We start from the raw sequence: 13,295 nt of genomic DNA on the forward strand, positions 1-13,295 counted from the left end.
ATTAGTCATTTAATAAAAAGTTTACGACTCTTATTCTAATGCGTCATTAGTCATTTAATAAAACATTTATGACTTCTATTCTAATGCGTCATTAGTCATTTAATAAAAAGTTTACGACTCTTATTCTAATGCGTCATTAGTCATTTCATAAAACGATTACAACTTTTATTCTAATGCGCCATTAGTCATTTAATAAAACGATTACGACTTTTATTCTTATGTGTTAATAGTCATACAATAAAACGATTACGACTTTTTTTCTAATGCTTCATTAGTCATTTAATAAAACCATTACAACTTTTATTCTAATGCGTCATAAGTTATTTAATAAAACGATTACAACTTTTATTCTAATGTGCCATTAGTCATTTAACAAAACAATTACGACTTTTATTCTAATGCGCCATTAGTCATTTAATAAAATGACTACAACTTTTATTCCAATGCAACAACAGGCCTATAATTAGTCACAGAATTTACAATGTCTTAGGCAAGATTATCTTGGGAAAAAGGAATGTTTTTATTTATTTATTATTTTTGTCTTTTTTTCGTTTTATCATTTATCATTTATTTATTATTGGTCATTTAAGGGTCATATATTAACTGAACTTCTCTTGCTGTTGTGTGTGGATGCTGTGCATACTAATTAGCATTTTTGCAGACATAGATAAATGCTGGTCCAAAATTTAATTCAGCTCTACAGAAACTTCCTGTCTGAAGAATGGTGTTAAAACTGAACACAGAGCACAGAAAGTTTTATGCTTTTATTGTTGTGCAGAGAATATATAGAAAAATGTGACTTATGTCTGGGGTGCGGCCAATGGAGGACTGAACAGTGATTGACAAATGACGAATTTCACCTGTTAATATCATCTGCCTATATAAGTTAAAGTCAGAACAGAAAGTGGTTGCGCACCTTAATGTAACTTTTGCATTGCATTGTGGATAACAGAATTCTGTGAATTGAATTCTTCATTTGTGTTCAATAAATTTTTACAATTTTTGACATTGAAGAAAAACTCTCCCGACCTTTTTTCTTGAACACACATGAAATTTATTTAATATTACAACAATTAACATGTAAACATGTTAATGTTTGAAAACAAATTGCCTATTAAGTCTTCAAGCATTTGGTGCTGTGGTGAACACCACTCCCAATACAACAATCTAAATATAAAAAAAATCTAAAACTTTAAATAATAAATAATTGTTCACAATATTTTGAAGTGATCAAGATATCAATATTGTCCATGTTCATTATCACAATATATCGAATATTGGCATATGTATGTTGAATACTAAAAGTTACTACACTGGCACTATTCTGGTATTGATTTTCATGTTAAAACTGATTCAAGTCTGTAGGGCTGTATGCGTGTCTGCGTGTGCGTGGCAGAATATTTAGGTTTTTTGTATGTACGTGTGCATGCCCCTGCTGAGCTTGGAGGAAGCAGGACTTTACTTATAAAAACCTAATATTCTTTCTCAGCTCTTTTGAAGTTTATTGTAAGTCTCCAACTCATTATCTGACTGCCCAAGGCCCACTCTTTTCATCTGTTTCTCCTCCATATGTCTTTATTGAAAGCATCTGGACACCACATGCTACTCACCTCCATACATGCACATCTTACACTCCATCCACCTGCTCATACAGACATGATAGAGGAATATCCGCTGATAAACAATAAATATGCAATCAAACTAAATCCTGAAGTAGATTAATCAAATGAAGAACTTGAAAATTGACTGTTTCATTCTGCTCTTACAGCACGGTAACAAACGTCCTTCTACATGCATGATTATTCTTTTCAAAACAACGGCTCTGCTGTATTAAGATCGCCCGCTTTGAATTTTATCACTTGATTGAATGGGCGTTATCAGTGGTTATTAGCTGATAGATATGGGTCAGTAGGGGCCTTCTGTGCCAACTGGTAGGCTCAAAAGGCTGTTATCATTCATTCACATGGTTAATCAGCTATACTAATAGAAGACTCCAGATTCAGATTTGTTTTATATTATTGTGGTGGTTGGGTTTAAAGTTGGGGTAAGGGTAGAAGTTAATAAAATACAATTAATGAGAAATTTATTCATTCATTAATTTTCTTTTCGGCTCAGTCCCTTTATTAATCTGGGGTAACCACAGCGGAATGAACCGCCAACTTACCCAGCATATGTTTTACGCAGCGGATGCTCTTCCAGCTGCAACCCATCACTAGAAAACATCCATACACACTCATTCACACACATAGACTACTGACAATTTTGGCTTACCCAATGCATCTGTACCGCACATCTTTGGACTTGTGGAGGAAACCAGAGCACCCAGGGAAACCCACACCAACACAGGGAGAAGATGCAAACTCCACACAGAAATGCCAACTGACCCAGCTGGGGCTCGAACCAGCGACCTTCTTGCTGTGAGGCGATTGTGCTACCCACTGCACCACCGTGCTACCCAGGAAATTTAACAAATAATATAAATAATTCTTGTTAACTTCCGGCCTCAGTTGTATGAAATCTATAGCTGATTAACCATGTGGATGGATAATAACAGCCTTCTTAGCCTACAAGTAGGTGCAGAAGTAGGTGTCCTTCTCTATCAGCTGATAACAACTGATAACACCCATTCAATCGAGTAATAACATTCTAAACGGCTGAGCATTTAATGAATAAAGCATATTATAAATATGAATCTGGCACTCATTTTTTTATTTTTATTTGATCTGAAGTCTAAACATAATCTTTGCAGATGTGACCCACAATACACAGTACAAAAGATTATATTATGTTATTACTATAAATATATGTAAAGAGATCCTTAATTACTGATACTCACTTAAAAATAAAGGTGCCCTCAAAATGTTTTTTTCAGTGATGTCATAATGACTACTTTGTTTAGTTTACAGAACATTCATTCATTCATTCATTCATTCATTTTCTTGTCGGCTTAGTCCCTTTATTAATCCGAGGTCGCCACAGTGGAATGAACCACCAACTTATCCAGCAAGTTTTTTATGCAGCGGATGCCCTTCCAGGCGCAATCCATCTCTGAGAAATATCCACACACACATTCACACACACACTCATACTCTACGGACAATTTAGTCTACCCAATTCACCTGTACCGCATGTCATTGGACTGTGGGGGAAACCGGAGCACCCAGAGGAAACCCACGCAAAGGCACACTCCACACAGAAATGCCAACTGAGCCGAGGTTCGAACCAGCCACCCAGCAACCTTCTTGCTGTGAGGCGACAGCACTACCTACCGCGCCACTGCCTCGCCCTTTTACAGAACATTTTCTCTATTAAAAACCTTTCTGGAACTGAAAGGACTGATGGAACAATCTTTGTTTAAAAACTGTACTCACCCTTATGTCTATCAAAGGTGTATGGTTTTCTCTGTATAATAGATAAAAAACATTTTGAAGAATGTTTCTTTTTTGCAAATATAATAAAAATGGGGATTTCAACACTAAAGCATTGGTTTCTGCTGTATGTACAAAAACAAACAAGCCAAAAGGACCAGTTTTCTTAAACCTTGATATTTTTTTATACTGTATATCAAATATTCATTTTAAACCATTTTAATGTGACTTTAGAACACTGTTTATATTAAAAAGATATCTAAAGTAAATAAAGTGGAATTCAACAAAAGATTACATTGTAAATGTCCCCACAAGAATAGCAATACCAGTCATGTGTTACATCATTTTGTGGTCTCCGTGGGAAAACAGCTTAAAACAGCTTATATTATATTAAAGGTAATTTTTGTAATTTTTTATGAATTTACAAATGCAGAAAAAAATATTTAAGGCTTGTGTTTACGAGTAAGCTTTAGCAATGGAATATATATTTGAGTATTAAAATCCTTTTCTCTACAAAAATCCCCAAAAAACAAGGAAACCCAACATGTGTGTGTGTGTTTGCCTTGCAATGGTTCTGCCCCCATGAATGGGTTGACGTGGCTGCCCGGCTCTGTAGTTTGAAGAGGGGGCAAAGGGGCTCGTGAAACCTCTGCTACTCAAATTCCTCCAGCCACCCTCTGTCAACACAGCACTGCCATGTCACACACACAAACACAGCTCGAGTAGGATGCCAGTTCATCCCTGCTGACAACAGCAATTTATGTATTATCTATATGATATTTAGCAAACTTTTGTACAAGTGCTAGTGTAGAGGTGATATGATAAAGTTTTCTTTTTTCGTTAGTATGTAGTGTATCTACATGTGCATTTAAAAGATCTGAAAGTCATTAGTTAAAAATCTCCCATAAAATGGATTTAGGTAATACTTTTTTTGATGGTCCATTGGAGCATTAGTAGACTGTTTGCTTAATATCTGATGATACTGCTTTAACTGAGTCTGACTATAAGAAACTTTGCAAGTACATGTCAACTTACACTAATTCTAACCCCAACCAAATAGTCTACTTATATTCTAATGAGAATTAATTGGAATGTACATGCAGTGTAACTTAAATTCAACAGACCATCAAAATAAAGTGTGACCGAGATTTATTCCCTCTAAGAGAATATTTACAGAAGTACTAGGAGTCCAGATATTACTGCTGCTATGTCTATGTCAACATTTTATGTACTATCGCACAATGCTGTCAAAGGTTACATGCAAAAGAAAAAGGTGAAGCTTCAGTGAACTGTATATTGTTACTGCGAAGTCCTGAAGATGCTGTTTCAAAGCAATAACCACAACAACAAAAAAGCCACTGAACTATTTTTCCAAATCTAAAACCAACAAAACTGGGGAAAAAACTAAACCAAAAATGCTTAGTAAGTATTATTTTATTATAATTATTTATTATTATTGAATTATTATTTAAATACTCACAAGGTAATTTTGTAAGACTTTTTCAATTTAACTTAAGTTAAATTATAGTGATTTTAAAAAACAAGTAAAAAAATAACATTTTATTTACAAGTTATTTAGTAAATTAAAGTATATGTACATAAGCAAAGTGTTCACAGAGAGAAATATTGAGCTATTCTGAACTTCGACCCCCAAGTTAGTCGACGTGTACTCTGCTGCTCTAACGCTTTGGTCTACACAGCAGCAAATCGCCCATGCTCAGCACAAGCAATTGAAATGAATGGGTTTCTTAGTGCAGTGTTTTCTGCATCAGGCATGAAAGCCACTTCACAGTGTGGAACAGCATAGCTCTTTTTTTCCTCACCATTTTAGAGGCTGAAAATGTGGTGCATTTCTAATTTTGCCGAAGTCCTAATTATAAAAAAGTCAAATGTGTATAGTTTCCAAAGCTATGGAAACTAAAAAAAAGAGTCTCTCCTTATCACTCTTATTGCACAAGCTTTTTCATAATTAAATAGAACAATCAGGAAAGGCCCATTTAAATTAAAGCCCACATAGACTTTGGAATTCCAATTAGATCAACTAAAGTACCAGTGCTGTATCTGAAATCACTCCATTCCCTTCATTAGTCCACTAATATTGTTCACTAGAAGTGAATAAAAACAAGCTAGTAAATTCAAGCATTAAGTGCATTGAAGGGATGATGTTTTGTTTGTGATTTGCTGGCTAATAAATCCCTCAGACAGATTTTAAACTTCTTGGTCAGACTCTTTGAAGATTATATAACAATCAGCGAGCTGTCTATTAGTAATGAGTAATTATGCTCATGTACTGTATACAAATCACCACAGTAATTACGGTTTAAATAAATCACGTTTTATTTTGAATTCTGCTGTAGATGCCATCTTGTGGTCAGATACAAAAATTCATTCAGCACGTGAATTCTGACGGTGCATTGTGGGTATTTTCTAGCTGTTGATTGTGCATTGGTTGTACACTCATTGTTGCGGTGCATTGTGGGATTGATAGAGTGCACTTCATAATGTTCGCTATGGTTTCATACACCACTAGAAATGGTTGCTTCCTTAAAAAGTGCACAATTAAAGGGCATAAGGATCGATTTCAGATACAGCCCAGGTGTAAACAAGACCTTAATTTGATACAGCTGCACAATGAAGTAGATCCATTCAGAACATAATATGCTAATGACTCATTGTTCTCGTATGCACGTGTTCAGGACTTACAAATCTGATTAAAGCATCAATAGTTGCCAAACTGTCGCAAATCTTTTAGAAGAGAAAAAAATATCACTAAGATGGAAACATTTTAATCAATATGCATATATGATTCCATACTGGCCGGTCTGACATGCAGGATAGATTCCCACAATCTCACCTGACACATTGACGGAGTTTATCAAACATTCACATGAACTCAGAGACTCTTGCTACAGCTGAGAATATAAACACCTCAGATAAACTATGAACAAGTATGCAATCTGTGTTTATCCAAAGAACAAGAAAAGACAAATTGATTGTGAAAGAATATGAGACGGGGTGTGAGAGTAAAAGACTGAATCGGCGAGAGGAAGACAGATTGATTGATTGCTTGCTTGCTTGCTGTGTAGACCTTCTGTTAACAAGAAGGATGAAACCAGCAGACAGCACTAAACTGCATTTCAACTCCAACAACATAAACCTCTGTCACCTTCAAATACCTCACTATTCGCTAGAATGTGTCCCTGCAGAGCTGTCTGCTTCACGCATGCCTGTCTTTTGTCAAATGTGCAGTTTGGGACAACTTAAAACAACTATGTCTATGACATGTATATAGTCAGACCCAAATACCTCTTCAACATACTTGGAGTAAACTTATGCATAATTCTCAAATATTACAGTTATACTGTAGTTTCAATGGGCAAGAGAACAATTTGAGCCAGTCATTTTAAGTCAGTCAACATGCAACTATATATATATATATATATATATATATATATATATATATATATATATATATATATATATATATATATATATATATATATATATATATATATACACACACACACACACACACACAAAATTAGGACACTTAATAATTTGTTACAAAAATTCCTTCATTTAATCATTTTTTTTTCTGGCTTAGCCCCTCTATTCATCTGGGGTGGCACAGCGAAATGAGCCGCTAGTTTATCCAGCATATGTTTTACGCAGTGGATGCCTTTCCAGCTGCAACCCAGTACTGGGAAACACCCATACAATTTTTCACACTCATACACTATGACCAATTTAGCTTATTCGATTCACCCATTCCGCATGTATTTGGACTGTGGGAGAAACCGGAGCATCTAGAGGAAACCCACACGAACTCGGGGAGAACATGTACATTCTACACAGGAATGCCAACTGGCCCAGCCAGGGCTTAAACCAGTGACCTTCTTGCTGTGAGGCAATCGTTCTACCCACTGCACCACCGTGCCACCCTATATTACAAAATGTATTATTTCATTAGTGATTAATTACTGATCAATACCTATTATATCTCCATTCTGTCCTCTAATATTGGGCAATATTTGAAATTTATTGTACAAATTTATAGTTATGGTTGACTATAATGTAATTTAGTTTTATTTTGTAAACTACTGATGAATTTCTTCCAAATTTAAAATGTCGTCTTTTTAATTACTTATTTAGATTTCAAATACTTTTGAGCAAAACATTACTAATAATAACAATAAATAATTAATAATCACCAAGTCAGCAAACTAATATGATTGATTAAAAGTAATGTGACACCGGGAACTATATTAATGGTTGAAAATTCTGAGTTACCATTGCAGGAATAAATTACATTTTTAAACACACTTAAACAGACGACAGTTATTTTATCCTATAATACTTTTGAGCAAATTAATACTTCCTTAATAGGAGATTATTTTAAAAAGGAAGAGTGAGTGAATGAATGAATAATTGAATGAATGACCAGTCAAAACTCAAACAACAAAACATAATGTCTTTGAATGCTTGCTTATTATAACCACAAAACTTTTACATAACAGTATCATACAGATACTTTGGTCCTTGCACTCAAAAAAACAGTAGTTTATTGGAGTACACTCAAAACACTGCACTCCAATAAACTACAATTCCAGCTCGACTAAACAGTCATAACTAAAGTCAGCAATGGTCCTGCCGTCTGGACTTTTGTGCCCTATTGTTCCTTTTGTCTTGAACTCTTGACTGTTGGAGGTCTTCTGGAGTTTAAAGAGACAGTTCTCACCCAAAAAACTTTTTTTCCAACCCTGTGAGATTTTTTCAAAAACATTGGCTGCCAGTAGCCATCAACATATCATTATAAAGATAATCATGTTTATATAAACACTATAAATGAGGAGGACTTCTCTCCTCCTCAATCCCCAAGTCTGAATGCAGACACATTGAATAGCAGCTCAGCAGGTTTCTTGCCATATCTATTCCAACCATTAGCCCTGCCGGTAATCTAAGGGATTTTAAACATGTGCAAACACAGCAGCACGGATATAGGCGATGTGTCTGAATGGTAACAAACTCAACTGATAAAAGACAAAGTCCGCCAAGTTCTCCAATTCTCTTAAAGCTCAGTCTCTCTACAAAAATGCTTGCTGCAAACCAACAGCTTTGCTGTATCAGCCATGACAGAATCGTGGGAATCATGGAAATAAAAACATATGACCCGTGATGTGCGCGGATGCGATCTCACCCAGTTATTGGGTCCCACAGCTTAGCAGATCTGCTTTGCCTTCGGAAAGCACATGCTCTTATAAATAATTAGGAAGCAGGGTCTTCTCATAGGATAAGAAAACTCCACTATGCATAATAATGAGAAACCCACGCATCATCACTCCACTACAAGATTTGTACTGCAGCAACGATTTTGATTCTGCCCCAAAAAATTATTTTAAACCCAGAAGATGAAATTAGCTGAAAAACTCTAAATCATCCAGTTTTATCAACAATTAAAGCTAACAGGTGCTATTGTGGTCGAAACTTATGCTCACGCACAAATCTGTTCAAGTGAAGTTTATTCATAAACTAATTTCGAGAGGATCCCGTGCTTATGATTTATCACGGCCAGTCCCGTATTTGCTAATCACTATCTTCCAATCACATGAACCCTAAGCTACTATAAATAACCACAGTTTTCATCTCATTTTATCTTCGTTTGGAAGAAACCCCCCTCCTCCCCCTTTACCTCTGATTGGGTGGCACGGCGGCCCAGTGGTTAGCACTGTGAGCCCCACAGCAAGAACACTGCCGGCCCTGGTCCCTTAGGGCCGGTGGGTGTTTCTGTGAGGAGTTTGTATGTTCTTCCCGTGTCCGCGTGGGTTTTTCCTGGGTTCTCCGGTTTCCTCCCACCATCCAAAGACATTCAACACGTATAACAATCAAGCATTTGTCTAACCCCTGTGTTCCCTTAGCTATCGCAGTCGGGGAGTTCTGAGATCCACCAAGCTCAGGCTCCCCTCTCGCTCTGCCAACGGGAGGAAGCCACGGGCTCGTGGATCCCTTGAGCTCGGGGCTCTCTCCCAGGACAGCATGCCAAACAAGCTTTTATAAATCCTCAGCTAAGTGTGAACTCTTGAAATTAGTGTTCAAACAAGTACTCCAGGGTGTCCTGAACCTTAAAAAGGTAAAAACATGGTGAAAATTTATATTGAAATGTAATAAGAATTTATTATGATTGTATTATTTACAATGCACTATTTGATAATTAATCTATACTTTTTTTTTTTTGGGCTTTCAGCAGTAATACATTATGTATTTACTTTGTTCATTTTGGTCAGATGATTGCAGCTATGGACGTTGGAAGCAACACAGTTTTTGACCCAGCTATAGAGTCTTTTGTAGCTTTGTATTTTCGTTTTGCATTTTTTCAGTACAACTTTAAAAAAAAAAAAGTTTAGGTCTTAGACCGTCTTACTTGTTTCCTTTCAAATACTGGTTGTTGGACTAGCAGCAAAAGGTGGTACTGCACATAAGGATACGCAAGAAAGGTGTGCCACTGCACTTCTTTTCTCAAATATCTTTAGAATATGTGGAAGATCAGTAAATAATGACAGATTTTCATTTTTGGGTGAACTATCCTTTTAAGTGGACAAATAAATGTATTGGAACTGTTTTTTAAAGAGTGGACACATTGGTTCTGGACACATTGAAAAGAACAATACTGAATAAAAAATATGCTAGTTAGGCTTTAGACCCCACCAAAAAGACGCTGTGCCAGTGTTTTGTTTACAGCAGCACTCATGCAAACCTAATAAAACACAAAAACACTCACAGATGTAATGACATATAATCATTTCCAGATCTCTCCTTCAGATCAATACCCAATATATCTCCATTCTTTCCTCAGGAACTTTGTTACATTCACCATGCTTTATTTATTGCCCAGCATTCCTCAACAACAACATCATAACTGCAGGAATGAACACCTGAGTTCGCTTGTATGGCTGTCAAGAAAAATCATATCATTCCGGTAATAAGTCTTGTAAACACAAAAGTGAGCAGTCGGCTCTTAAACGAGTCTGTGTTCAATAAATCTGACTGTAACTTGATCGGTCATGTGTCAAACGCTGTGTTAGTGCTATTATCTTAAACACCATTTTATTAATTACAGGACTGTGCCTTTGGGAACATGAACACTCTTTAAGCCTTTCCTCTGTATTACTTAAAACTGTCTGAGCTATTAATCAAGACATTGTCAGAGGAAATCGTTCTCTGACTCTTTAACATTTTAGCAGCTTATTACACACCACTGTTGAATACTTGCTTCTGATTGGTCAGTTGCACTATCCAGCAATTTGGCATCCCATCCAAATTCCAGTAATTGAAGATGGCGCAACATGCTTTTTAATATTGGAATTTTGCATTAAGTGAGCTAACAAAATATGAAATCCTAATCTAATAATAACAAGATATGTAATAGTGCAGGTATATTTTTATTCTGCAACAATACTCAAATTTATATTGAATGCAATTCACCTTTATTCCTTTAAGAGCCCCTATTATGCATTATAAAAGGTCATATTTTGGTTTTGGGGGTCTTCAACAACAGACTGATTGTTGCAAACACAAATACCAATGTTCATTTCTCTAATTCTATCTGAGAAATCACTAGAACAAATAAGTTGGGGGAAAGTGGAATAGAGAGATGTCACAGTGGGTGACCCGTGCACGTGGTCAATCGGGATGGAATGTAGTTTGCTGGGCTACTCGTAGTGCCCCTGTGTAATTCTCAACAGTGCTCCTCCCCTGCCCCATTCTTCTCGCTTCATGTTTTCCTCTCGCTAATTCTCCACATTCTTTCGCAAAACAGTGGGACTTTCAGCCTGTCATTTTACTGCTCCGTTTGTTCAGTAAACTCCTGAAGGTCTTCCTGACAGACACAAATGACCACAGATAGCTAGTTTAAAGTTGGCATGACATGGAAAATTTGATTTCCATCGAATTGTATGTGCACATTAATGTTTTAAACAATCCAAAGCTAATTTTTTGTCGATAATCATTACAGCTCAGATACACATTGAAACGTTAAGTTCAACAACTGGATGAACAATTTGTCATTGAGGATTTTAAAGCAGCAGCGATAGTAAACGATAGCTTATAGTACAAATGATAGTACATGGATTCAAAAATCAGAACTGTGCTTTTCCAGCTAAAACCTGCCAGAACAAATAAAGAGAAAAAAAGAAGCGGTAAAACATGAAATAGAGTGTACTGTAAACCTAAACACGTGGAACTGAATGCTTTCCAATTGGTTTTGCTTAGATGTTGGAGCAGAGCGACATTAGGGAAGGGAGGGAGCTGAAATTGAAAGCTTTGTGTGCATGTGAGCCTCTATAAAATGGATCTGAACAGAAAAACTAAATCACCTGTTTACCACGAGAAAGGTTGAAGGGAAGGGAAGTTAGAACAGTTACAGTGGATGCTCACCTGTGGCATATGGAAATGGAGAGATAATATGCCAGAGTTTAAACCTTCTTCTCCTCCCACTTGTAATTATTATGGATTGAAATATTATGAATGCATATACTGTTCAACTGGATCCACAATTTAGCACACCGTCCTAACTAGATTATAGCAGTGACTAATATAATCTATTCCTATAGTCTAACTAGTTAACAACATTGTAAGTATTTCTACATACTCGTATATATGCGTTTCACCAGTAACAACAAATGTTTACAACTTAAAAGCGCAAACCGAATTCTCTCCTGAGTGAAAGTCACCAGCAACACAGTGGTTCATCTAGAAATTTGTTGCGGACAGTTCAAAGCCTTGAACTTTCACTTTACTAATATTACACTGATAAATTACAAATAACCTACATCTAAATAATGGTCAAATAGTTGACAGGACGAGCGGTTACGCGAGACAAACCTCAATTAATGTTGTGCTGTCGCCGCGAACATTAGCTGACAGGAAAACGTCATTAAACAGTTGGCGCTCTAATTATAAGACCCGACAGGACATGTTGCTTAGCCAGCAAATGTCTTTCATCTCCATTTAACATGTAATTAAATCCCTGCACACACGCGTGGACAGAGTGTAGTAAAAGCTCTTTAACAGGTCTGTTTCACGCAGACAGCGGCGTCTCTGTTCCTCTATCTGCCTGAAGGTTTTCATTAACCGAAGTTTACCTGCGCACGCTTCACAATAACTCCACTATGCACAGGACCTTCTCGGTTTTCAGCCACCACACTAGCTGCAAAAGCAAACCATCTGATCACACAAACTTTCGTCTTTAAAAGCAACCCCCCATGAAAACAAAAGTTCAGACAGGAGTTATTCACCATATCGCAATCCGGTCCTTCGGGTAGTCCAGGCGGTCGATGCAGTCCAGGTAGTAGGGCAGGCTGTGCGCAGAGTTTCGAGCAAGAATCGCGATCATGACTTTGGGCTTGAGCAAGGAGGATTCTGGCACGGGGTTCGGGTCCTGCACGTGAGCCATAAGCTCCCCGCTGCAGTTTTGCGCCATGACAGCGCAAATCACAGCCGCAAAAACGAATCCCTCAGCCGGCATCTCTGCCTGATGGACACCGCTGCCTGCCACAACCTGAGCGGGGTGTCCGAGTGAATGGGAGGCTGAAAAACAGAGAGGGTGGGTTAGAGGGGTAGAGAGAGGTGGAGAGGTTTAGAGGGGTTACCTTTGACGAAAGTCTGGTGCCTCCTCCAAATGTTTACACCCTTCACTCTTTGAGAGATCAGTAAGGAATGATGACATATTGGATGCGCATAGACCTAGTGGAAAACCGCTCAATAAATAAACTAGTTAAAAGCCAATATCATGTTCATAATTATGCTTTGTAAGACAATATACTGTTATTTAGCAGACTTAAGGGCCGGACATCAATCTTAGTAAGTGCTGCTTGCAGCTTACAGGCCCTGTACACGTGCGCGCAAATGATATGACGTGCCAATCCACCTGAT

The 13,295-nt window shown here is 37.1% G+C and overlaps 1 protein-coding gene across 1 annotated transcript in view; it reads right to left on the bottom strand.

Annotated features, from left to right (window-relative positions):
• The window catches only part of colgalt2b (collagen beta(1-O)galactosyltransferase 2b), a 30,577-nt gene extending 17,612 nt beyond the window's left edge, over window positions 1-12,965 (bottom strand). Inside the window, exon 1 of the mRNA NM_001130076.1 lies at window positions 12,659-12,965. Within this exon, the coding sequence (NP_001123548.1) occupies window positions 12,659-12,888 (230 nt within the window). The 5' untranslated portion in view covers window positions 12,889-12,965. The remainder of the gene's footprint in view (window positions 1-12,658) is intronic.
• Between the last annotated feature and the right edge of the window lie 330 nt (window positions 12,966-13,295).

Source organism: Danio rerio, chromosome 8 (assembly GCF_052040795.2).
Source record: "Danio rerio strain M-AB ecotype USA chromosome 8, GRCz13ab, whole genome shotgun sequence".
NCBI classification, from domain to species: domain Eukaryota; kingdom Metazoa; phylum Chordata; class Actinopteri; order Cypriniformes; family Danionidae; genus Danio; species Danio rerio.